The sequence below is a fragment of the Anomaloglossus baeobatrachus genome, chromosome 4 (genome assembly GCF_048569485.1).
Source record: "Anomaloglossus baeobatrachus isolate aAnoBae1 chromosome 4, aAnoBae1.hap1, whole genome shotgun sequence".
Taxonomy (NCBI): domain Eukaryota; kingdom Metazoa; phylum Chordata; class Amphibia; order Anura; family Aromobatidae; genus Anomaloglossus; species Anomaloglossus baeobatrachus.
Window position 1 is genome coordinate 683,849,087 of NC_134356.1, and position 27,848 is coordinate 683,876,934.

General features: G+C 49.1%; 1 protein-coding gene across 1 annotated transcript in view; it reads right to left on the minus strand.

Annotated features, from left to right (window-relative positions):
- Positions 1–247: 247 nt before the first annotated feature.
- Positions 248–27,848, minus strand: part of LOC142302828 (uncharacterized) — a 50,795-nt gene continuing 23,194 nt past the window's right edge. The window contains exons 6-10 of the mRNA XM_075343938.1: positions 22,120–22,206; positions 5,453–5,752; positions 2,295–2,594; positions 381–680; positions 248–336 (exon numbers count right to left, since the gene is read on the minus strand). Of these exons, the coding sequence (XP_075200053.1) occupies positions 248–336; positions 381–680; positions 2,295–2,594; positions 5,453–5,752; positions 22,120–22,206 (1,076 nt within the window). The remainder of the gene's footprint in view (positions 337–380; positions 681–2,294; positions 2,595–5,452; positions 5,753–22,119; positions 22,207–27,848) is intronic.

Genomic DNA, 27,848 nt, shown 5'->3' on the forward strand with positions numbered 1-27,848 from the left:
CTCCTATGAGGTCTGATCTAAAACCTACTGAGGAGCTGAGACCTGCAGTCTGGAGAAGACTCCTCCATACCTGAGACGCAAGGAGCCACCTGCTCACGAGGAGTCGGCCAAAGTACCTGTTGCCGGGAGCAGAGGTCTCACAGAGTTCCACGAATCGTTTTTTTAGTGAGGACCTCAGGAGATTTTCATTATTTTTTTCTGGTGAACCACACTGCAAAAGCAAAGTCTGATTCTCATTAGTTGATATTCAGTATATTTGAATTTCTAGGTATTTCAGTGGCCATTGTGGGCTTGTAGCTGCGACAATATATGGCATCATCAGCTTCTTTCTTACAACTAAATGGAAAATGATAGACTGTCAGATAATGATCCTGACTTACCCAAGAAGCCTCTTGTGGGACCATTTCTCCTCATCCTGTCCACTAATTCCAATCCTATGATGAACTCTTTATTATATCTTCTGAGCACTGTATATGCCGTATACTTCTCAGGATCCTCCCAGTGACTGATAATACCACACAGTTCTTCCATCTTCTCCTCGGAGGTCATCTTTTCCATCACATCATTGTATTGTTCCTCAGACAGTAGAGCATGGCCCCGGAGATCACGTAAAACTTGATCTACATCAGTAATCCTTCTAATCAATGTTGATTGATAAAACTCTATAAAGTTTGCCATGTCTGCAGAGTGAGAAGAGATTTAAGAGACAGATACAACCATTTTCACTAGACTAGTTTTGGGATATATTATTTCGTAGACTAATGTCATGATGAGTCTGTGATAGCGGGGAACCGGGGCTCCTATGCTGATCCTCAAGCTAGGGGGGCCTGAGAAGTCCCTAATCTCTGTGATCTGTGTGGAGATGCCAGAGTCTCCCTTCTAGCCCTGCTCCTTATCAATCCTGATCTGATACCCCCTCCCGAGGGAGAGCCCGCCAGGTGTAAGGTGAAACCCAGGAAATAGACAGACAGCGAGGGCAGTCAGAGTGGAACAGGCTACCACGGGAGGTAAAGAGCTCTTCATCAATGGAAATCTTCAAGCAGAAACTGGATAAACATATAGCTGGGATGATTTAGGAAAAGCCGCACTCGCAGGGTGTTGGGCCCAATGGCCTTAGAGGTCCCTTCCAACTCTACCATTCTATGATTCTATGAAAACTCGGTCACTCAACATGCATGCACAGACGTATAAGACAATAAGAGACTAGGAAAGCAAAAATAGGAAGGAAGCAACAAGACAACAGGGTTAAACTCCACAACCACTCAAGCAAAAAGCAACACTTTCACCACAAAGTCTGGGACGCCAAAGCTCATAGACCAACACAGAATAAACTATAGCTGACATGAGTAGAAGATTTCATCCAACATAAACAGGAAGGGAGCAGATGTGATTGGCTTCCACACCACATGTGATCAAAAAAAGCCTAACACACAGACTAGCAAAGATTAACTCCCGCTATAGCCTGCCTATGAATCAGCACACAGCAGGTCAATGCCTGTTACCATCTGTAGCCTGGATTGGTCTATGGTTCTTGATGAACCCCTGCTGACATTTCCTGACTGTCCACTCATGACTCACCTGCTCTCCAAATTCTGAAAATCACCTATTGTAGTGCCTCCATCCCTAGATCTGGTGGCAGGGGGGCTTGAAAACCATCTGACCTATCTGCTTACCCTGAACATAAAGGATTGAGCCTGAGAAGGACAAGAGGGCAGTAAGATTCATCCTTGGTGGGATGCCGATGCTACGGCCAGCACCCCAGAGAGACTTGGAGAAACTCTTTACCCTGTAAAAGACAGATGGAGGATTGAGACTCGTCTCCTGAGTCATTAATCCCGTTGCTGGACTATATCTGAAATAAGGTACAGAGATGAGGAGCTGGAAAGGAAAACAAAAACAACACACAGCAGGAACTCAAGTAGAGTTTACTCAAAAGATAAACCCTTCAAGCAGAAGGGCTTGAGCTCCCAGAGATTAATCCATATAGAGATATAGCCAGCAAGGAAGGGAGTTGAGAGGTGAACATATATAACCCAACCCAGAAGTGACAAAATGAGGGACACCTGGTGAGGAGCGAACCAAGAACGGGGAACAAAGACCATAGAAACCATCAGCATTTGGACAGGGAAGAAAAGGCAATAGCCCAGTGGTTACGACCACGAAACAGAAGGTCAGAGGATCGAATCCCAATGCTAAGCCATAACAATATCTTGGCACTGTATGTAAATAATGATTATTAATAATGTTCTGGACATGTAGCACAGCTGGTATGTCAGCCGGTGATCTAGTCTTACCCCTGGAGCTTCCTGAGGGATCATTTCTCATCATCCAGTCCTTCATTTCCAAGTCTCTGATGATTTCTTCATTGTGGTCTCTGAGAACTGCATAAGCCATATACTTCCCAGTGTCCTCCCAGTGACTGATAATACCACAAAGTTCTCTCATCTTCTCCTCAGAGGTCGTCTTTTCCATCACATCATTGATCTCCTCCTCAGTCAGTAGATATTGGGCCTCGAGGTGACGTAGAATCGGATCTACAGCTGTTATCCTTCTAATTAATGCTGATTGATAATATTCTGTAAAGTTTAGCTTCTCTGCAGAGCGAGAGGAGAATTAAGAAAGAAAAACAATTACGTTAAGTTACCATTGCTTCAATCTTCTCCTTTCTATATAACTTTCTCTAGACTAGTTGTGGGATGTATGGTGTAGTAGACTGGTACATGATGTGCAGTAAAAAAACAGTTTTCGCTTATTGCTAGGTGTTACATAGTCCTATTTCCCGATTCCGGCATTGCATGCTTGTGTCATAACATGAAGTCACCTCCATTTGTTGGGTGGTGTTAAGACGGAGGGGAAGATGATGACAACTTCAGGGTAGGTGGTGACCGTGACAGAGGGTGACACTGACCCTTCCGTGGTAGAGAGATTAGGATGAAGAGAACGTTGACAATACCAGTTATTTAGTGATAGAAGTCATAAAGTGAAAATAATATAATATATGTTTACTTTGGAAAGGAAGGCCAGAGAGACAGCCACGTTCAGACAACCATGAGACTGCGATATGATAGATCAGGTGGTCAAGATCCTAGAGGACATGAGCTCCGATATGACCAACTTGGGCAATTTACGTATTCGCTTATTATTTTATCTGGTTCAGAGAGAAGACGAGATGGTGGCTTAATACGTGAACTCTCTGTGGGAGGTAAAAGCTCACATCACTAAAGGCCCCGTCACACACAACGAGATCGCTAACGAGATCGTTGCTGAGTCACGGTTTCTGCGACGTAGCAACGATCCCGCCAGATATCTCGTTATGTGTGACACCTACCAGCGATCAGGCCCCTGCTGTGAGATCTCTGGTCGTTGCCGAATGGTCTGGACCATTTTCTTCAAAGGCAATGTCCTGCTGGGCAGGATGCATAGCTGTGTTTGACGCTTACCAACGACCTAACAACCTCGTTGACTACTGCGAATTCAGACACGTTGGCGTGCATTGTGCGTCGCCTTTTCGACACCTTCAGTTCCGATTGGTGGCCGCTACTGCGTTGTGATTAGGCAGCCTTTCCTTTCGGATTGCCACCAACCAGAGCTGAGGGGCGCGGAAAAGGCGACGCATATGCACGCCTACGTGTCTTACATCTTCAAACACTACGCCCCTATTCGAGGTCTGAATCGTCACACTAGCTGCTGTGTGACAGGGTCCCAACGACCGCAGAGATCGTTATACAGGTCGCTCATCATTACTACGTCATTGGTAAGGTCTGACTGTGAGACATCTCACCAGGGACCTCCCAGTGACTTACCAGCGATCCTTATCAGGTCATATCGTTGTCGGGATCGCTGGTAAGTCGTTGTGTGTGACTGGGCCTTAAGAAGACTGAATAAAGTGAATAAAGAGAATTAGGATCCGTGGACCAGGTACTAAAGAATCAGCTAGTTGCTGGCCTAAGAGATACCTACCTTAGATAGGCCATGAAGAAATAATTATGTTATAATCCCAATATGAGCTTCCTTGAGGTTGGAGCAGAAGTTAAAGTCTGAGAATGTGATTCCCCGACTGTGGCGGATATGGTCCAAAGCCATGAAATAACCGCTTCAAAGTTGCCCAAAGCTTAGCCAGACTGGGCTTATGAATTACATCAGGAAATGCAAGAATTGAGTGGGGAACTACATAGCATACAAAAAAACCCTGAAACTAACTTAAAACTCTGTAACCTGGTACTAAGAAAGGCTAAAGTGGGGGTATCCCCAACTCAGAGACCATCAGTACCGGCTGAGTCACCCACCAGACGAGCGTAGAGTTGAATGTTGGACCTGTTTAAATAGGGGACACATATTGAGGTATTGCCCCACTTGAGAAAACAAACATCGAAGGCACCATTAAACTGAAGTTGAACCTGACCATGGGGGCTCGATTTCCCTACAGTGGTAGATCATGGCTCCGAAGATGTCCTTTCTAAAAGTTCCACTAGTGGGCAGAGTTAGACAGAGAATTAACTGCTTAATGGACATGGGTAACCTCTGCAGTGTGTGGTGTTTGGTCTGATCACTGACAGGCGGACCCCCCCCCCCCCCACCCCTGCAACCTCTGCAGCAATGCTGGCAGCACTCATATGTCTATTCTGAAAAAATGTGGTCTGGATATGACGCTGAGCACTCAGTGGCTGACCATGGCGAGGCCTGTTCTGAGTGGATCCTGTCTTTATATCCGCTCTATGGTCTTGGCCACCATGCTGCAGCTCAGTTTCAGGGTCTTGGCAATCTTCTTATAGCCTCGGCCATCTTTATGTAGAGCAACAATTCTTTTTTCAGATCCTCAGAGAATTCTTTGCCATGAGCTTCCATGTTAAACTTCCAGCGACCAATATGAGCATGTATAGAGGTAAAATTCCTCACTAGATGGCCTCATTTCCAGGCAATGTGGACAAACAATATCCAGTCTACTTCTGATGAGGTATCACAAATGAGGTTCTTTAAATATCTAAATTCCGTAATTATAACGAGCTTTAAAATGGCATAAGGCCTAAAAAGGCTAGAAATAAATGATCTTAAGATAAAAAGAAAACTATAAAAAACTAATATTAAATATTTACGTTCAGTCTATGTATGCCCCATTTCTGATGATGGCCAAGAACCTTTGAAACAGTTCAGAAGAATCACAAAGAGCAAAAATAGACTAACTGTAAAAACCACCAATAAGGAAATGGTGTGTAATAAAATTTAAAAAAGCCCCAATGCACGTTTCGCTATAATGCTTTCTCAAGGGGTAGTGCCCATACCCATATCTGCAAGTGAGTGTCTTTTGGAAAACTCTTTGGTTTGGGAGAAAGAGCCAGTTCTCTTCCTTGCGGAGGAGGGATATTGTGTAAAAATAACTAACGATCGGTAGAAGTATCAGCTTCCCTGATATATCTGTATGGATCTAGCATATCAGATATGGACACAGCCTTACCTGGAAAGTCCTCTGTTGGAAAAGTTTGATAGGGTAAGGAAAAATTCTCCAAGTCTTTAATGATTTTCTCATTGTATTTTCTGAGCACTGTATACGCCGTATACTTCCCAGTGTCCTCCCAGTGACTGATAATATCACAGAGGTCTTCCATCTTCTCGCGAGAGGTCGTCTTTTCCATCACATTATTGTACTGCTCCTCTGTTAATAGTTCTCGTTCCCAGAGATCACATAGAACTGGATCCACATCTATTATCCAGCTAATGAGGTCCGATCGGTGATTGTCCACACAGGTTACCTTATCTGAAGTAACAGAGAAAGACACAACATAATCAATATCTGGGGGATCAATTTGCAGGAATTCCAACAACAGGAAGATGAAAAATCGACCGCAAACAGCTGCTATGCCAAACAATTTCTTTTTTATTCAAGCGTTCTTTTCATAGGTGCAGATAAAAATGCGGGAGGTGACTAGGATGCGAGTCCCTCCAAAGGACGACGGCCGTTTCGTCTGTAAGCCAGACTTCTACGGGTCCACGTCGGGGAATGGCCGCACGCACCTTATAAAGGGGAGTGCATCCAGGCCACATCACCGCACATTAAAAACAGAGGAATGCACACATGATAGTGATTAACATAAGTGCAGACAACACATCCCATTTAAAACATGGTCATACAATCAATGTGACACACATTTCAAAAACAAACATGAAAACAGGGGAAAAAAAAAAGGGAAAAAAAAAAAAAAAAAAGGGAAGGGTTTTTTTTTTCCCTTTTTTTTTCCCCTGTTTTCATGTTTGTTTTTGAAATGTGTGTCACATTGATTGTATGACCATGTTTTAAATGGGATGTGTTGTCTGCACTTATGTTAATCACTATCATGTGTGCATTCCTCTGTTTTTAATGTGCGGTGATGTGGCCTGGATGCACTCCCCTTTATAAGGTGCGTGCGGCCATTCCCCGACGTGGACCCGTAGAAGTCTGGCTTACAGACGAAACGGCCGTCGTCCTTTGGAGGGACTCGCATCCTAGTCACCTCCCGCATTTTTATCTGCACCTATGAAAAGAACGCTTGAATAAAAAAGAAATTGTTTGGCATAGCAGCTGTTTGCGGTCGATTTTTCATCTTCCTGTTGTTGGATCTCCTAGCTGCTCAATACCGACCAGCACGCTGCGCCTGCAAACCAGCGCTACATGGCAGTCATCAGCACGTGAGCCACTGAACTTGGAGGTAATCTGAGGGCAGGCGGTGCAGGACTTGTTCACTTGTTGCTACAGTCAATTTGCAGGAATATTAGCCCATGCAGGAAAGATGGTTTCCCAATGTTCTTTGAAGTTACTGATATGCCATACAAATTTTGTTGCATCTTACACATGAAATTATCTTATGGGCTGTGAAGTCCGGGGAAGCAGGGATAACTCTCTGCTATCTTGCTGGCTTGGCACTCTACATAATATCCTACATGAGTATTGTGTGGCTTACAAGTCTCCTTACACCAGCTTGGCACGCTACACAATTTCCTAGATGAGTATTGTGTGACTTATAAGTTTCCTTACACCAGCTTGAAACTGTACACCAGTTCCTGGATGAGCATTATGTGGCTTATAAGTCTCCTTACACCAGCTTGGCACAAGTCTCCTTTCACCAGCTTGGCACTCTACAAAATTTCCTAAATGAGTATTATGTGGCTTATAAGTCTCCTTACACCAGTCTAGCACTCTACACAGTTTCCTAGGTTAGTATTCTGTGGCTTATAAGTCTCCTAATGCCAGCCTGGCACTGTACACCAGTTCCTGGATGAGTATTATGTGGCTTACAAGTCTCCTTACACTAACTTGGCACTCTATACAAGAAAAAGGTTTCCCCTTAAACTCTTGCCTTGCTTCTCACTTGGCTGACCTACTTTGAACTGAGGCGGTGCAAACACTCTACAACACGTGCTTGCACATAGTGTTTCTGGTTTGGCTTTTTATCCTAAGTCATGTTGCAAGTGTCGAATACAGCGGCAGACATAGGAGCAGGTCTCGGAAGGGATGTGACACTAGCCACCCATTTTATGAGGGGCCTCCAGACCCTTAGGACCAGGTTTATTCATGGACAGAAGGTAAAAGTTACTAATCATGTTTTTTGGCAATGATATTACTCGCGGGAACCCAGGATCTCTCTTCTGGCCCATAACCCTCTCCAATGCACCAGATACTGCAAAGGCATTGTCTCTAAAAGAGAATCCATGATTCTTGGCAGAAGGAACCTTTAGCTCATATTTTTCATGGACAACTACACCTAGTCTCCAACACCAAGAACATTTTTTTATTAGCAGCTGAGGTCTCAATACTCTGTACCTTCCTTAACTTCTATCCGACTTCAGATCACATAAAGTTTCAATTAGCAACACATTTTTTTGCCCTCTGGATAATACATCAAGGAGATTAAAAGGAACCAAAACAAGGATGCAAGCCAAGGTTACAGGAAACAAAAAAGTTTTAATAGATTCTGGATATTGATTAATAAAATAGCATTTCAGAAGTAAAAAGATCTCAATAGGAAAGGAAAAAAGTATCAATCAAGCTAGTTAAGTTAGCTACTGAAACACAAATCACCAGCAACAGTAAAATAAATCCCAACATTTTTTATAAATACATCAAAGTGAGAAATAAAAAAAAAAATGAATAGTATTGGCTCCTTAAAAGATGATAATTATAACAAGATAATTTTAGAGGACAAAGGAAAGGCTGAGATATTAAACAGGCACTTTTCCTCCATGTTCACCAATTAAATGACTGTTCCAGGGATCATTCAACAAGTCAAATCACATTTCGCCACCTGATAAAATTACTTTAAACACAAGAAGAAGTATGCCTGCGCTTGAGCAAAAGAAACATTGACCAATCCTCTGGTATTCATCAATGGCTATTGAGGGAATTGAGCTCAGTAACTGACAGACCGCTCGGTCTCATTTGCTATAATAACAATATAATAACTGAAAACCAGTATAGAGTCATAAAATAAAGGGCTGTTTAACAAATATGTTGGGTTTCTATGAGGCGGTAAGTGCAAATCTGCATATTGGTTATTGTAATTATGTGATTTATCTGGACTTTGCAAAGGCATTTGATCATGTGCCACATAACCTTAAACTGAAGCCGCGACCAGGCAAAACTATAAGATGGGTTAGGAATTGGATAAAAGATAGGACACAAAGTAGTTATGAATGGTACATTCTCTAATTGCGCTATAGTCAGCAGTGGGGACCGCAGTCTGTACTGGGAGCAGTGAGGACCGCAGGGATATGTTCTAGGACCGAATTTTTTTAATCTCTTCAATAATGACCTTTGTAATGATGCTAATCACTCGGCTGCTGATTGAGGTAATGACGGGAACAAATTTTGATTTAGTAGTCTGACTGGTTTATTTCACTCCGTGTAAACCGCTCTCCAAGAAAACAAAGCAAGCTTTACTCCGGTATAAAGTAAACCAAACAGAATATAACAAATCCTTTTGGCTGCAGAATCACCCACTCAGGATAACACACGGTCCCTTTCTACAGGAATCCCACTAGAGGTGTAGCAACCAGCACACAGACCGTGTACAAAAAGCCGTCTATGTACCACACCCATGGGTGGGGTATGTAAGAAGCCAGACCCACCCATCTCTCTGGCTGATCCTAAAACCTGACCCTGATTCACCCTAAGACTCTTAGCACTAAGTGTACTAGAGTTTATACCTGGGCTTACATCACAGAGGAAAACCACCTCTGCAATACATACCTCCCATCTACTACATGTCCGGCAGCCATCTTACACCTTGTGGATGGGATTGATAGTAAAAAGTGTCAGTCTTTGCTGATTACACTATATTATGTAGGATATTAAAAACTGACCTTGATAGTGTAGCGCCCCTGAGACTGGGTGCTACAGAGTATTGTATTGTATGTATTTTTATGTATTTTATAATGTCCGTCCACCCTGGGCAGGCAGAGGTTAAAGTTTCATTTCCTGCTTCACACAGCCTCACACAGGCAGAGGGAACATTTCTTAGGTGGGGGGCACATGCAGGAGGGAGTTACAAAAGGGACAGTTTACTTTCAGTTTACCTCAGAACGCTGGGAGACCAGAGAGTGGACACACAGTGACCAGCTTCCTGAGAGCGCTCTCTCTCTCAGGGAGGCAGAGCAGAGGAAGTACCAGTTCCAGACCGGTTCATACACCCTTTCCTTACCTGGGATCGTGCGAGTGGATGGCTGAGGACCCCTAAGCTGAGTGAGCGGATAGCACCAGTTAGGAGGCTCCAGGTCCATTAGCCAGCAGAGACTTAGAATGGGAGAGGTGGCTAGCCGGGAAGGAGTTGAGAGCCTGGGACCGGTAGTCGTGTGGCATGGAGGAGAAGAGGGTTACAGAGGGGAGGATTTTGTTGCCCCCTTGGAACCACCGCAGCTTCGGGTGGCAGAGTAGCGGGTCCCAAGAGCTCCAGAGACCAGGAGGGGACCACCACATGAAAGCACAAAAAGGAGAAAGCCCACAGGCTGCCCTACCATACTTTGACCTCTGCCCTGCCTGGGAACGATCGGAGTCATTGCAGTAAAGACCCGCATCCTGGGTGCGACATGAAAAACTGAGTAAACAAATCTGAAACCCGCAACCTCATGACTGACTGTTTGTCGTCGCCTTGTGATCCGCCGATTCCCAGTTCCTTGTTCTCCCTCCCGGGGGCCACTCCACCTGTGGGGAGTGATATCATCCTGGCTGCACCCAAACATCTCCCCTGGTGAGGTACCCTGCAGCGGTGGCCTTATCCCTGGCCGCACACCACAGGTGGCGTAGTCTACATAATCCGTTCCACTCCTGAAGGAGGAAAGGTGGGAGGAAGGGTCCGCAGCGAAGGAGGCTGGGACCCCAGTCACCACCATAGCCGGTGACAGCTTCTACAGGAACAATCCTTGTTTGCCTCCCTTTTACTGTGCACCACAGGACCACGGATCCAGGCCATGCCGCGACTTCCGCAAACCACTGGCCCGGCGACGGGTATACAAGGTACGGACCGAAGCTCCTATCTTCTGCTCCGTGGGGGTTGATGGGGGGGGGGGGGTCACAATAGTACAATATTACAAAACGATCTGGATAAGATGTCAGAATGGGCAAACAAATGTAAAGTAATGGACCGAGGACGGAGTAATCCTATAGCTGCGTATACATTAAATGGAAGTAAACTCGGGACTACAGAACAGGAGAAGGACTTAGGGATTCTCATTACAAATAAGCTGAGCAGCAGCACTCAATGTCAGGCAGCAGCTGCTAAAGCAAACAAGATTCTAGGGTGTATAAAAAGAGATTAGATACCGTGATCCCAACGTATTGTTACCCCTCTATAAATCACTTGTAAGGCCACATCTGGAATATGGGATCCAGTTTTGGGCTCCACATTTTAAAAAGGACATTCAGAAGTTAGAGTCAGTTCAAAGGCGGCTTGGAGAGAGGTTGGAAAAATTGGGGTTGTTTAGCATAGGAAATAGAAGTCTCAGAGAAGATCTCATTTATATGAATAAATACACAAGTGGTCAATATAAAGGACTGGCACAGGACTTATTTCTTCCAAAGACAATACTAAGGACCTGGGGGGGCATTCACTGCCTGAGAAAAGAGATTCCGGCAGCTAAATAGGAAAGGGTTCTTTACAGTTAGAGCAGTCAGACTGTGGAATGCCGACCACAAGAGGTAGTAATGGCAGATACTATAACAGCTTTATATCAGATGATTTCCTCACTACACAACATTTTGGGTTATAGATAATTTAGTGACAAAAAAGAAGGGAATTTTGTTACTTACCGTAAATTCCTTTTCTTCTAGCTCCAATTGGGAGACCCAGACGATTGGGTGTATAGCTACTGCCTCCGGAGGCCACACAAAGCACTACACTAAAAAGTGTAAGGCCCCTCCCCTTCTGGCTATACACCCCCCGTGGGATCACGGGCTGCTCAGTTTTAGTGCTAAAGCAAGAAGGAGGAAAGCCAATAACTGGTTTAAACAAATTCAATCCGAAGTAACATCGGAGAACTGAAACCGTTCAACATGAACAACATGTGTACCCGAAAAAACCAAAAATCCCGAAGGAAACAGGGCGGGTGCTGGGTCTCCCAATTGGAGCTAGAAGAAAAGGAATTTACGGTAAGTAACAAAATTCCCTTCTTCTTCGGCGCTCCATTGGGAGACCCAGACGATTGGGACGTCCAAAAGCAGTCCCTGGGTGGGTAAATTAATACCTCAAGTTAGAGCTGCAAAACAGCCCTCCCCTACGAGGAGGCAACCGCCGCCTGCAGGACTCTTCTACCTAGGCTGGCGTCCGCCGAAGCGTAGGTATGCACCTGATAATGTTTGGTGAAAGTGTGCAGACTCGACCAGGTAGCTGCCTGGCACACCTGTTGAGCCGTAGCCTGGTGTCGTAATGCCCAGGACGCACCCACGGCTCGGGTAGAATGGGCCTTCAGCCCTGATGGAACCGGCAGCCCAGCAGAACGGTAGGCTTCAAGAATTGGTTCCTTGATCCATCGAGCCAGGGTGGATTTGGAAGCCTGCGATCCTTTGCGCTTACCAGCGACAAGGACAAAGAGTGCATCCGAGCGGCGCAGGGGCGCCGTGCGGGAAATGTAGATTCTGAGTGCTCTCACGAGATCCAACAAATGCAAATCCTTTTCAAACCGATGAACTGGATGAGGACAAAAGGAAGGTAAGGAGATATCCTGATTGAGATGAAAAGAGGATACCACCTTAGGGAGAAACTCCTGAATGGGGCGCAGCACTACCTTGTCCTGGTGAAAAACCAGGAAGGGAGCTTTGGATGACAGCGCTGCCAGCTCGGATACCCTCCGAAGAGACGTGACCGCTACCAGAAAGGCCACTTTCTGTGAGAGTCGAGAAAGTGAAACATCCCTCAGAGGCTCGAAGGGCGGCTTCTGGAGAGCAACTAGTACCCTGTTCAGATCCCATGGATCTAACGGCCGTTTGTACGGAGGGACGATGTGACAAACCCCCTGCAGGAACGTGCGTACCTGAGGAAGTCGTGCTAGACGCTTTTGAAAAAATACCGATAGCGCTGAGACTTGCCCTTTAAGGGAGCCGAGTGATAAGCCTTTTTCCAAACCAGATTGCAGGAAGGAAAGAAAAGTAGGCAATGCAAATGGCCAGGGGGACACTCCCTGTGCCGAGCACCAGGATAAGAAAATATTCCACGTTCTGTGGTAGATCTTAGCAGACGTGGGCTTCCTAGCCTGTCTCATGGTGGCCACGACCCCTTGAGATAATCCTGAAGATGCTAGTATCCAGGACTCAATGGCCACACAGTCAGGTTCAGGGCCGTAGAATTCAGATGGAAAAACGGCCCTTGTGACAGTAAGTCTGGCCGGTCTGGTAGCGCCCACGGTTGGCCGACCGTGAGATGCCACAGATCCGGATACCACGACCTTCTCGGCCAGTCTGGGGCGACGAGCAGGACGCGGCGGCAATCGGACCTGATCTTGCGTAGCACTCTGGGCAAGAGTGCCAGAGGGGGAAACACATAGGGCAGCTGGAACTGCGACCAATCTTGCACTAAGGCGTCTGCCGCCAGAGCTCTGTGATCGCGAGACCGTGCCATGAAAATTGGGACCTTGTTGTTGTGCCGGGACGCCATTAGGTCGACATCCGGCCTTCCCCAGCGGCGACAGATTTCCTGAAACACGTCCGGGTGAAGGGACCATTCCCCTGCGTCCATACCCTGGCGACTGAGGAAGTCCGCTTCCCAGTTTTCTACGCCGGGGATGTGAACTGCGGATATGGTGGAGGCCGTGGCTTCCACCCACATCAGAATCCGCCGGACTTCCTGGAAGGCTTGCCGACTGCGTGTCCCCCCTTGGTGGTTGATGTATGCCACCGCTGTGGAGTTGTCCGACTGAATTCGGATCTGCTTTCCTTCCAGCCACTGCTGTAAGGCTTGTAGGGCAAGATACACTGCCCTGATTTCCAGAACATTGATCTGAAGGGTGGACTCCTGCTGAGTCCACGTACCCTGAGCCCTGTGGTGGAGAAAAACTGCTCCCCACCCTGACAGACTCGCGTCTGTCGTGACCACCGCCCAGGATGGGGGAAGGAAGGACCTTCCTTGTGATAATGAGGTGGGAAGAAGCCACCATTGAAGAGAGTCCTTGGCCGTCTGGGAAAGGGAGACTTTCCTGTCTAAGGACGTCGACTTCCCGTCCCATTGGCGGAGAATGTCCCATTGAAGTGGGCGCAGATGAAACTGCGCAAACGGGACTGCCTCCATTGCTGCCACCATCTTCCCCAGGAAGTGCATGAGGCGTCTTAAGGGGTGCGACTGGCCTTGAAGGAGAGAGTGCACCCCTGTCTGTAGTGAACGCTGCTTGTCCATCGGAAGCTTCACTATCGCTGAGAGAGTATGAAACTCCATGCCAAGATATGTTAGTGATTGGGTCGGTGACAGATTTGACTTGAAAAGTTGATGATCCACCCGAAAGTCTGGAGAGTCTCCAGCGCAACGTTCAGGCTGTGTTGGCATGCCTCTTGAGAGGGTGCCTTGACAAGTAGATCGTCCAAGTAAGGGATCACCGAGTGTCCCTGAGAGTGCAAGACTGCTACCACTGCTGCCATGACCTTGGTGAAAACCCGTGGGGCTGTCGCCAGACCAAATGGCAGGGCTACGAACTGAAGGTGTTCGTCTCCTATAACGAAGCGTAGAAAAAGCTGGTGCTCTGGAGCAATCGGCACGTGGAGATAAGCATCTTTGATGTCTATTGATGCTAGGAAATCTCCTTGAGACATCGAGGCAATGACGGAGCGGAGAGATTCCATCCGGAACCGCCTGGTTTTCACGTGCTTGTTGAGCAGTGTTAGGTCCAGAACAGGACGGAAAGAGCCGTCCTTTTTTGGCACCACAAACAGATTGGAGTAAAAACCTTGACCTCGTTCCTGAAGAGGAACAGGGATCACCACTCCTTCTGCCCTTAGAGAGCACACCGCCTGCAGAAGAGCATCGGCTCGGTCGGGATGTGGGGAAGTTCTGAAGAACCGAGGCGGAGGACGAGAACTGAACTCTATCCGGTACCCGTGAGACAAAATGTCTGTTACCCACCGGTCTTTGACCTGTGGCAGCCAAATGCCGCAAAAGCGGGAGAGCCTGCCACCGACCGAGGATGCGGAGAGAGGAGGCCGAAAGTTATGAGGCAGCCGGCTTGGAAGTGGTTCCTCCGGCTGCTTTCTTTGGGCGTGAGTGAGTCCGCCAGGAATCTGAGCTCCTCTGCTCCTTCTGAGTCCTTTTGGACGAGGAGAATTGGGCCCTGCCCGAACCTCGAAAGGACCGAAACCTCGACTGTCCCCTCCACTGTTGAGGTTTGCTTGATCTGGGCTGGGGTAAGGAAGAGTCCTTACCCTTGGACTGTTTAATGATTTCCGCCAATTGCTCACCAAACAGTCTGTCTTGAGATAATGGCAAACTAGTTAAGCATTTTTTGGAAGCAGAATCTGCTTTCCATTCCTTTAACCATAAGGCTCTGCGTAAAACCACAGAGTTGGCGGACGCCATTGACGTACGGCTGGTAGAGTCCAAGACCGCATTGATAGCGTAAGTCGCAAACGCAGACATTTGCGAGGTCAAGGACGCCACTTGCGGCACTGATGGACGTATGACAGAGTCCACCTGCGCCAGACCAGCTGAAATAGCTTGGAGTGCCCACACGGCTGCGAATGCTGGAGCAAACGACGCGCCGATAGCTTCATAGACAGATTTCAACCAAAGGTCCATCTGTCTGTCATTGGCATCTTTAAGTGAAGCCCCATCCTCCACTGCAACTATGGATCTAGCCGCAAGCCTGGAGATTGGGGGGTCCACCTTTGGACACTGGGTCCAGCGTTTGACCACGTCAGGGGGAAAGGGATAACGTGTATCCTTAAGACGTTTGGAGAAACGCTTATCTGGATAAGCATGGTGTTTCTGGACTGCTTCTCTGAAGTCAGCGTGGTCCAGGAAAGTACTCAATTTACGTTTGGGATACCTGAAATGGAATTTCTCCTGCTGTGCTGCTGCATCCTCCGCTGGAGGAGAAATATCCAGCAGTCTATTGATGGCCGCTATAAGATCATTCACCATGGCGTCACCATCAGGGGTATCCAGGTTGAGAGCAGTCTCAGGATTAGACTCCTGATCACCTAGCTCTGTCTCATCATACAGAGAATCCTCTCGCTGAGACCCTGACCAGCGTGATGACGCCGAGGGTCTCTCCCAGCGAGCTCGCTTAGGCTGCCTGGGACTGTCGTCCGAGTCAGAGCCTTCAGCCTGTGATGCCTGGGACCCCCTTGGAGCACGGATTAGTTCCAACTGAGGGGGACCGGGGAACATTGAATCAGCAGTACCCATGGTCTGAGTGACCGGCCTAGACTGCAAAGTTTCTAGAATTTTTGTCATAGTCACAGACATCTTATCAGCAAAAACTGCAAACTCTGTCCCCGTCACCGGGGCAGGGTTCACAGGCGTCTCTGCCTGGGCCACTACTAGCATAGACTCCGGCTGACGAAGTGGCACAGGGACCGAACATTGCACACAATGGGGGTCAGTGGAACCTGCCGGTAGATCAGCCCCACATGCGGTACAGGCAGCATATGAAGCCCGTGCCTTGGCACCCTTGCTTTTTGCGGATGACATGCTGTTGTCTCCTCAGAGCAATATAGGGGTATAAGCCAAGAAGCGACCGTACAGTGCAATATATAGGTACAGACAAAAGTACACAAAACAACACTGTGGCACTAGTGGGGTCAGCACCTAGGTGCTGCTTACCGCCCGCTTAACAGCGGGTGTGTGGTCGCCAGAATCCCTTGTCTGGGTCTCCCAGGGCTATGTCCGTTCTCCAGCTCAGACTGCGTGCAGGAATGGCTGCCGGCGTCCTGTGAAGAGGGGCGGGCCGTGGGCGTGCTGCAGACAAAGAGCGGGAAACTGGCGTCCCACTGTGCCCAGTGAGAGGGCTGGAGTATGTAAATAAGACTCCAGCCCTCGGCGCTGACTATTGTACAGCATCTCTCCCCTTCCCTGACTGACAGGGCTGGGGGCGGGAACGAAGCGTAACTAGGCCGCAGAAGCCGGGGACTAGATTTATAAGCGCTGCCGTTGTAAAAGCACGGTCGGCGCGAAGTCCCCGGCGCACCACAAGTCTCAGCCGCGCCGCAGTCTCCATGGCGGCCGGCGCGGTAGTTCCCCACACAAACTCACTCAGCTAAGCTGCAGTGAGTATAACCCAAGCGCGCAGCGCTACTGTCCCCGGCGCACTAGAACACCCAGCAACGCTGGAGTGTGTCTGTGCCTGTCTGTACGGGGACACAGAGTACCTGAATGTTGCAGGGCCTTGTCCCTGACGGTACCCAGCTCCGTATCCAGCAGGATCTCCGGGTCTGTGGATGGAGCCCGGCCTCAGAGCCTGGAGGCCGGTAAGATCCCACTTCACCAGAGCCCTTCAGGGGGATGGGGAAGGAAAACAGCATGTGGGCTCCAGCCTCCGTACCCGCAATGGGTACCTCAACCTTAACAAACACCGCCGACAAAAGTGGGGTGAGAAGGGAGCATGCTGGGGGCCCTAGTATGGGCCCTCTTTTCTTCCATCCGACATAGTCAGCAGCTACTGCTGACTAAACAGTGGAGCTATGCGTGGATGTCTGACCTCCTTCGCACAAAGCATAAAAAACTGAGCAGCCCGTGATCCCACGGGGGGTGTATAGCCAGAAGGGGAGGGGCCTTACACTTTTTAGTGTAGTGCTTTGTGTGGCCTCCGGAGGCAGTAGCTATACACCCAATCGTCTGGGTCTCCCAATGGAGCGCCGAAGAAATGTAGAATTGTTGGAGGAAGGGTGAACTAGAGGGAGCGAGAATGGGAGATGTTCCACACAAATAGACTGATTATCTGAGGCATAACATCAAAACTATTGCTTGAGTGTTTCATTAGTACGTTCTGTGTGACCATTGGTCTCTGGATGGTAGGCAGAAAAAAAAAGGCAACTCACTATCACTTTTTCTAAAATGCCCTCCAAAATTTGGAAATGTGCTGGGTCCTCCAGTCAGAAACTATATTTTTTGGAACACCATGTAAATGCAGAAAGTGAACAACTTACTTAATGAACAGCTTAAGGTTTGTGAATAAGGCAACCAAGATAGTGTGACAAAATGGTTACGGACCCGGTCAACCACCACTCAGATAACCGTCTTCTCTGCTGAGGGTGGGGGGGGGTCAGTAATGAAGCTCATAGACTCTTAGAAATGGGTATGGGTATCATGAGGACTCTGGGACAGCGGGGAACAGAGGCTCCTAAGCTGTCCCTCAATCTAGAGGGCCCTATGCTATCCCTAATCTCTGAGATACTCCTGAAGGTAGAGATGCCCGAGTCTCCTTCCTGGCCCTACTCCTGACCAGTCCTGATCTTATTTCCCTCCCCCCAGGGAGGAGCGGAACAGGAGTGTGATGAAACCCCCAGATAAAGACAGACATGGGAAATCCAAAACTCTGTCACACAGCACACACACAGGATAAGACATTAAGAGATTCAGGAGGAATACAAGAGCAGAAAGGAAGTACAAAACAATTAGGGTAAACTTCCACAACCGCACCAAGCAAAAAGCACAACTTTCACCAGTGTCTGGGACATCACACCTCACAGACCAACATAGAATAAACTATAGCTGGCATGAGTGGAAGGTGTCAACCAGCATAAATAGGAGGGAAGCAGATGCGATAGGCCTTCTCACAACATGTGATCAAAGGAGCAAGCAGACCAGCAGAGATTAACTCTTGCTAGCCTACCTGTGTTGATCCCAGACACCAGAGAATCTGCATTCTGAACAGAGCTCAACGTCGCCATGACAGTCAGTGAATTTTGTGCAAAACTCTGTGTGACAATGGGCTGAAGAAAACCGGCGAAAGACGTTCAAGGCTCTTAGGGGTACTTCTCACATAGCGAGATCGTTAGCGATCGTTGCTGAGTCACAGGTTTTGTGACGCAGCAGTGACCTCATCAGTGATCTCGCTGTGTGTGACACTGAGCAGCGATCTGGCCCTTGCTGTGAAATCGCTGATCGTTACACACCGTGCTGGTTAATTTTTTGCTTGTTGCTCTCCCGCTGTGAAGCACACATCGCTGTGTTTGACAGCGAGAGAGCAACGATCTGAATGTGCAGGGAGCCGGCTTCTGACAGCTGCGGACGCTGGTAACCAAGGTACATATCGGGTAACCAAGCAAAGTGATTTGCTTGGTTACCTGATATTTACCTTGGTTACTAGCGTATGCCGCTCTCAAGCTGCCAGTGCAGGCTCCCTGCACACGCAGCCAGAGTACACATCGGGTAACTAAGCAAAGTGCTTTGCTTAGTAACCCGATGTGTACCCTGGCTACGAGTGCAGGGAGCCAGCGCTAAGCGGTGTGTGCTGGTAACCAGGGTAAAATATCGGGTAACCAAGCAAAGCATTTTGTTTAGTTACCCGATATTTACCTTGGTTACCAAACGCAGCATCGTTTCCACGAGTCGCTGCTGGCTGGGGGCTAGTCACTGGTCGCTGGTGAGATCTGCCTGATTGACAGCTCACCAGCGACCATGTAGCGACACACCAGTGATCCTGACCAGGTCATATCGTGGTCTGAATTGCTGGTACGTCGTTTAGTGAGACGGTACCCTTAGATCGGACACAAGTTTGACTAGCGAGCACATATTCCCTACAGTCCCTACTATTGTTGGCCATTAAAGATTCCTGGTTACCGGTCAGATAGTATTGCTAATACCAGGTGACCTGCAAGCACAGAATCAGGAGACTCCTTTAACATTTTAGGCAAAACTGGGGGGAGACGTTGTGCCTGGGGAGGACGTTGTGCCTGGGGAGGACGTTGTGCCTGGGGAGGACGTTGTGCCTGGGGAGGACGTTGTGCCTGGGGAGGACGTTGTGCCTGGGGAGGACGTTGTGCCTGGGGAGGACGTTGTGCCTGGGGAGGACGTTGTGCCTGGGGAGGACGTTGTGCCTGGGGAGGACGTTGTGCCTGGGGAGGACGTTGTGCCTGGGGAGGACGTTGTGCCTGGGGAGGACGTTGTGCCTGGGGAGGACGTTGTGCCTGGGGAGGACGTTGTGCCTGGGGAGGACGTTGTGCCTGGGAAGGACGTTGTGCCTGGGAAGGACGTTGTGCCTGGGAAGGACGTTGTGCCTGGGAAGGACGTTGTGCCTGGGAAGGACGTTGTGCCTGGGAAGGACGTTGTGCCTGGGAAGGACGTTGTGCCTGGGAAGGACGTTGTGCCTGGGAAGGACGTTGTGCCTGGGAAGGACGTTGTGCCTGGGGATTACTCTTGGGATTCTGTAGGTCTCGGGAAACCGCAGGTAACACAAATATATCTTCAATGAGAGTAAGAACTGGTTCAAAGTTCTCAATCTGAAATGGAGTGAGGCTTTGAGTGCATTGGCTTTTAGGTTTTTAGTTCCAGGTCTGAACATCACCATAAAATCAAATTTAGAAAAGAACAAAGCCCATCGAGCTTGCCTTGGCTTTAGTCTTTTACCGGTTTCTAACTAAATTCGATTTTTGTGGCCCGTGATAACAGTGACTTTACGTTTGGCACCTAGGATGCATTGCCACCATTCCTCAAACAGCCACTTAATTACCAACAATTTACAAATACACAAATCATAATTCTTCTTGGCAGATAACATTTTTCATGAAAAGTAAAGAAGGCGCATGGACCAAGTTAAGTGAGATGGAGAACCTTGTGATAGTGCCACTCCATCTCCAACCTCAGAGGCATCGACCTTCACAATTAAAAATCGCTCTAGATAGGGTAGAACCGATTGTCACGTGGAGTTTTCCACAAACTTCACCGACAGTCATGGCGGCATAAGGCTCTGTACAGATTACATATTCTGACACTCCAACCGATGGTTTCTCTGGTGTCTGGAATCAACACAGGCAGACTCGGGTGTCGACCTGCTGTGTGCTCATTCATTGGCAGGCTAGCAAGAGTTAAGCTCTGCTGGTCTGCTTGCTCCTTTAAATCACATGTTGTGGAGAGACCCATCACATCTGCTCCCCTCCTATTTACGGTGGTGTAATCCTTCTACCCATGCCAACTATAGTTTATTCTATATTTGGTCTGTGAGGTGTGGTGTCCCAGACTTTCTGGTGAAAGTTGGGCTTATTGCTTGGAGCGGTTGTGGAGTTTACCACTTTGGTTTTATGCTTCCTTCCTGCTCTTGTTTTTTCTCCTGAATCTCTTATAGTCTTTACCTTTGTGTGTGCGTGCGGTACGACAGAATTTTGGTTTTCCACGGTTTATCTTTTTCTGTGGGTTTCTACACACTCCTGTCCCATCTCCTACCTGGGGAGAAAGGGAGGTGGAATCAGATCAGGACTGTTCAGGAGCAGGGCCAGGAAGGAGACTCAGGTGTTATGATCTGGTGACCGTGGACAATCACAAAAATACCCATTAGCAGAAAAACACAAAAAAAACAAACAAAAAAACACAAGAGTATTTGGAACCTGAGCTGACAGCAGTCCACTGTCAGACTATACTAGAAGTAGTCGAGGAGCATTCCTAAACACACCTAGACACCTCGTCACAGCTGGATAAACTTACTACACCTCACAGATAGAAATGAGGAAACCTATTCTGCCTCAGAGCAGTCCCCAAAGGAATAGCAAGCCCCCAACATATAGAGCCAATGGTGATGTAATAAAACACAATACACAGATAAGAAATATAGATTAGCAAAGGCGAGGCCTGAACTCCTAGATACAACAGGAAGGGAAAGAAAACTGATTGCGGTCAGTACAAAACCCTGCAGAAAATTACCAAATCTCCTGATATACAAAACCCTGAGACCACACGGTCTCTTCCCCACTATATCAGGTACTTTTGTAAATAATGGGAGAAACAAAATACCAAAAAAACCCACAAGAAATACAAAAGTGCAAATAATCATGTAGAACAGGAAGAATCTCCCTTTTCTTGCAGTGGGGCCTGCAGAGGGGGAACCCCCATGCTCATCAAAACAGAAAGACAATTCCTCTCCTGCAAGAAAACAGACTAAGCAAAATGAAAAGAAACACTAACACCCTTAGGTGTGGGTCAGGCAATAAAGCAAAGAACTTGCAGCTTATCTGGAATGGTACAGGCACAGGATAAATGGAAGGACAAACTCCAAGCCAATTCAGAGACTGAGGAAAAACATCCATCACTGGCCCCAGCCATCAGACACTGCTCTTCTATATAGCCCAGGCTGATCTGCAATTGGGCTTCCCAAACTTCCAATTAACTCCCACACCTGTTGAGTCACAGTCAGCTTCACCCCCAGTCCTGACCACCAGAGGGAGCTCCAAACCATCACCCCCTCGGATGACATTCATAACACTCAGGCCTCTCCACCATTAGGACTGTCCCTGAGATTAGGGATAGCATAGGGCCCCCTAGCTTAAGGGACAGCTTAGGAGCACAGGTTACAGACTATCCCATAGTCATTGTGGCACCGATATCAGGTCAGACGAAAAATGTTCCATTAACTACCTGCACTAAAAAAAAAATGTTAAAGGGGTTGTCCTGTCTATATCCATAAGTCTGCATTTTCTCTATGCACTATACGTTAGATATGGAATATCAGATTGTCATCCACACTTACCACTGAAGCCTCCTGAGGAGATCATTCTTCTCATCCAGTCCTCTATTTCCAAGTCTTCAATGATCTTCTCATTGTGTTTTCCGAGCACTGTATACGCCGTATACATACCTCCCAACTTTTAAAGAAGGAAAAGAGGGACAAAGTTTGCGGCGCGCGTAGCGCGCCGCGGCAAATTTTTAGGCCACGCCCCCTAACCACACCCATTTCACAGTCACGCCCATATCCACTCCCCATCCACACCCATTCAGCACAAACACGCAGGCAGCCGGCGGGCCTCCAGCACGGACACGCAGGCAGCCGGCGGGCCTCCAGCACGGACACGCAGGCAGCCGGCGGGCCTCCAGCACGGACACGCAGGCAGCCGGCGGGCCTCCAGCACGGACACGCAGGCAGCCGGCGGGCCTCCAGCACGGACACGCAGGCAGCCGGCGGGCCTCCAGCACGGACACGCAGGCAGCCGGCGGGCCTCCAGCACGGACACGCAGGCAGCCGGCGGGCCTCCAGCACGGACACGCAGGCAGCCGGCGGGCCTCCAGCACGGACACGCAGGCAGCCGGCGGGCCTCCAGCACGGACACGCAGGCAGCCACAGTGAGGCGGCCGGTCGCCCGCACAGTGAGGCGGCCGGTCGCCTTCACAGACAGGCGGCCGGCCGCCTTCACAGACAGGCGGCAGGCCGCCCGCACAGAGAGGCGGCCAGCCGCCCGCACAGAGAGGCGGCCGGCTGCCCGCACAATGAGGCGGCGGGCCGCCCGCACAGACAGGCGGCGGGGGGCGCCCGCACAGACAGGCGGCAGGGGGGCGCCCGCACAGACAGGCGGCAGGGGGGCGCCCTCACAGACAGGCGGCCGGCCGCCCGCACAGACAGGCCGCCGGCCGCCCGCACAGACAGGCCGCCGGCCGACCGCACAGACAGGCCGCCGGCCGACCGCACAGACAGGCTCCGGCCGGGGGTGAGGGGGGGGGGGAGGGAGGGAAATCAGCGCTGGGGAGATTTTACTGTACCAGCAGCAGCACAGGCAGCGCTCCTCTCTGTTATGCCACGTCTACTGGGATGGTAGGAGGGAAAAGCAGGGAGGCAGAGAGAGTGGGTGGGCGGAGCCCGGGAGCCGGCCGTCCCGCCCGTGGCAACGGGACAAACAACATAAAGCGTGAAAGTCCCGCTGTATCCGGGACGGTTGGGAGGTATGCGTATACTTCCCAGTGTTGTCCCAGTGACTGATAATATCACACAGGTCCTCCATCTTCTCCTGGGAGGTCGGTCTTCTCATTATTTCCCCAAATTGTTCCTCATTTAGTAGATTTTGGTCTCGGAGATCACGTAGAACCGGATGCACATTACTTATCCTTCTAGCGAGAACTGATCGGTGGCCGTCGGTAAAGTTTATGATGCCTGCAGAGTACGGGGAGAAAACCATGGAGAATATAGATGCTATATGTCATTTATCATCAGTAACAAAGGCCGGATTACGAGGTCCTGGATTCACAAATATTACACAGGTAATTCTAACACACCCAATATATTGTATACATTTGCTGAACAGTCCATTGGGGCAATTCATAAAGTCCGGCGACTCTGCTTCTGGTCTTGGTGATGAGACGGGTTGGAGCAGACGCTCCATTTTTAGACCGTTTATACAATTTAGGTAGCCTTTAATGTCGGATACTGCAATATGCAGTTCTATATTATAGAATAAGCAATTAATGATCACCAGTAGGTATCCAAACCTAAGATCTCACATGGAAATCCAATTCATCAAAGCACCATGTGTTATTAAAACATAACCTTTAACCCCTTAACGACCCATTACGTACTGGGTATGTCATGGATCGTGTGCCGGTAAGCCCCGCCCCCTGCCGCCGGCAGGCGGCCGCGATCCGCGCACATATCAGCTGTTATCAACAGCTGACATGTGTGCCTGCTAGCCGCGGGTGGAATAGCTTCCACCCGCGGCCATTAACCCCTTACATTTTGCTGCCAAAATCAAGCAGCGATATGTATATGGGCGCCGCCATGACAGTCACTTACCCCGTCCCCACCAGAAGTCACGTGACATGATCACGTGACTTTCGGTGGTTGCCATGGTAGCACAGGGTCATGTGATGACGCCTGTAGCTAACATGACTCACTTCCTCTCAATGCCGGAATACAGCCGGCATTGAAAGTAAAGCCGCAAATATGCAGTTCTCAGCTCTGTATTTGAGATGTGCAGAGCGATCGGATTGCTGATCGCTATAGCCCCCTAGGGGAACAAGTAAAATAAAAATAAAAGTAAAAAAAAAAGTTTTAAAAAATTAAAAAAAAAAAAACCTAAAAGTTCAAATCCCCCTTTCAACTCATTGAAAATTAAAGGGTTAAAAAAATACAAAATACACACATTTGGTATCGCCACATTCAGAAACGCCCGATCTATCAAAATATAAAATCAATGAATCTGATCAGTAAACGGCGTAGTGGCAAAAAAATTCCAAACGCCAAAACTACGTTTTTTTGTCGCCGCAAATTTTGCACAAAATGCAATAACAGGCGATCAAAACGTAGCATCTGCGCAAAAATGGTACAGTTAAAAAATGTCAGGTCGAGACGCAAAAAATAAGCCATCACTGAGCCTCAGATCCTGAAAAATGAGAACGCTACGGGTTTTGGAAAATGGCGCAAAACGTGCGCCACGTTTTTTGGACAAGCTTGTGAATTTTTAACCCCTTAGATACAAGTAAACCTATACATGTTTGGTGTCTACAAACTCGCACTGACCTGAGGCATCACATAGATACCTCAGTTTTACCATATAGTGAACACAGTGAATTAAATATCCCAAAAACTAATTGTACGATAACACTTTTTTTGCAATTTTTCCGCCCTTGGAATTTTTTTGCCGTTTTCCAGTACACTATATGGTAAAACTTATGGTTTCATTTAAAAGTACAACTCGTCCCGCAAAGAACAAGCCCTCATATGGCAAGATTGACAGAATAAAAAAGTTACGCCTCTCGGAAGAAGGGGAGCAAAAAACAAAAAACGCAAAAACGGAAAGTGCCCGGGGGCTGAAGGGGTTAATATAAATAGTCTAAAATGGACAATAGACAAAGTGATCCTTCGCCTATTAAAACCGGGATTGTTCAGGCCACCCGATAGTTCTAGAAACATATCAGCCCTGAAACCATCTCAATGCAAAGGAGAACTTGTTTAATTCCCCTTTTTAATTCCCTACGCGTTTCGCCTTAGTTGCTCCTCAGGGGATATCATAGCATATCATGGATACCAGATTTGAAATAAATAGGCTCTGTAATGGGTCATGTTTAGACACAAAAGGTGCTATGATATCCCCTGAGGAGCAACTAACGCGTAGGGAGGCGCCTGAAGGGTTAGTCGCAACAGGGCCAATTGTGGACTGCCCTTGTAATGGCGAGCATTGTGGGGTAAGAAAAGGGTCACCATAGTCCCATACAGGGAGAGCGACTGGACCTCCACCACCGCCCAACCACAGCACATAGGAGAGATTGACTGCTCCCAAAAAACAAGGAATATGGTGATCGTTCCACTTTTGAAGTGGTATAGGTATTTATTGACAGGGTATACATGGGTGCATCAATGCCATTAGTGGTATAGAGGACCCCTTTCTATCCTATATGTGTGTTGCGGGCTGGGGACGGGCCACGGCAGGGATTCTGGGCTGCTCAAAACGCTCGGATCTGGGGTCGTGGCGGTGGCTCAAGGGGAAGCTGGACCCGGGCCTCAGCACCCGTCCGTCGCCCGCAAGTTAAAAGGAGGTTAATTTACAGGGGAGAGTTTGTCAGTGACGCCACCCGTGGGTTGCGATGATTACTGGTGACACCGCCGCTGCCTTGGTATGGGGTGCCCGGGGCTGATTGAGCGGGCCAGCAGGATGGTATCCCCTCTACGGGTAGGGGAGGTGTTGTCCCCGGGTCCAGGTGTAGATGGAGTAGAGTGCTGGACCAGATGATAACGGTGTACTCACTGTTTTTGAATAAAATCACACAGTCCAGATAGTAAAACGGCCGGACACCGGTAGCCTCCGGAGGGGTGTGCTAGGGTCCCGCACACCGGTAGACAATACAGGTGCCCTTCCTCCTGCACTTCTGTGTTGCTGTCTCGTGTGTTGACTAGTCCGCATGAAACGGGAAAAGTCCACTCCCGGTGTCTTTCCTGTGGGAGCTGTGGCCCGCGAGATCTGACCCTTGGGATTTTTGCAGGCACTTGCAGACGCCCTATCCCCCGCGTTGGGCTTCCATTTCGCTCTATCTGGGCTGCTAGTGGGACAAGACTTCGAATCTTGTCCCCTGCTGGTTAATTGACAAGGGGCTTGAAGCTGTCCTCGCCCTAGGGTCCAGGCACCCAGACTGTGCACGGCCTCCGGACCGGATTCCCGCTATCGGCACTAGCGGGCTACAACCCTGCCTCGGTCCACTTAAGGTCTCCCACGACCGGATCTCTGTCGCCTGTGGCCCTGCTCTGCCGTCTGCCACCTAGTCAGCTCAGGTAGTCCGGGAGCTACAACCCCTGACCCCACTTAACTCCTCTCACTTCCTCTGTCCAAGCTTAACCGACTTGTTCCCTTTCCTTGACACTTCAGGACCCCTAGGTGGGCGTCACCATCTGCCTGGCACCGCCTACTGGTGTGTCCCTATTGTCCTGGGATGGGGGGGGAGGTGACTAGGCTTTGGGGCTGGTGTTTTACCCTGTGTGTGGGGTTGTGTTGTTAGGCCAAGGAGGAGGGGATCCTGCATCTGGAAGAGGGGTGCAGTCTCCTGTGACAACCTGATTTTGTCAGGGCGTCACATATATGCTCCTTACTTTAGAGCACTGATGGATGATTGTATGGCTTTCCATGGGTGCTGGCACATATTGGAACTATTGTGTGCAGAATCAGTAGGATTAGTTTTGTTTGCATCTTTAAAACCCTCCTGTAGTAGAATTTATATCTATAAAATGTGTGTGTATTGATACAAACGCCGCGCACACACACAAGTTATCCACGGGTGCGTACACATATTGAAACGATTGTGCACAGATATGCTTTGATTAATATAATACGGCATTGCACATACGGGTTACCATAGGTGCATGCATATGTCGCGGGCGGGGAGGGCGCTGTGCTCACCACGCTCGGGTCCGGCGCTGCTGCGGCTCGGTTGCTCGAGCGGTGGGCCGGATCCGGGGACTCGAGCGGCGCTCCTCGCCCGTGAGTGAAAGGGGTAGTTAGTTTGGGGAGTTGGTCTGTGACGCCACCCACGGTTTGTGGTGAGGTTGGGACACCACCGCTGCTCTGGACGGGGATCCCGGGAGCGATGACAGGGAGCAGCCGAGATGTTTCTCTCCCCTCCGTGGGTAGGGGGTTTGGTGGTCCCGGGGCCCGGTGAGGTGTCGGGGAGGCAGGGTTGGCGAGGTGCAGGGTGACGGGGGCAGCGCGGTGCCAGGTGGCACGGTGGTACTCACTCAGCCAAGAATGGATTCAGAGTCTCCGGTAAAACAAACGGCTGGATGGACGGGTCCCGCAGCCGGCTGCTGTGGTCACTCCCGGTAGGTTGGTGGTGGCTGCCTTTCCCTGCACCTGTTGTGTATGTTCGGTCCCGATGGCTTGCCACCGGTAACCCGCTCCCCAGCTTGGATATGTGCCAGAGGAGCCCCCTTTTGCCCGCAGGCTCTGGCCCTGGGAATTCTAGCCTTGGCGGTAGCTGTATTTCCCTTTCTCGGTTTGGACGGTTGCC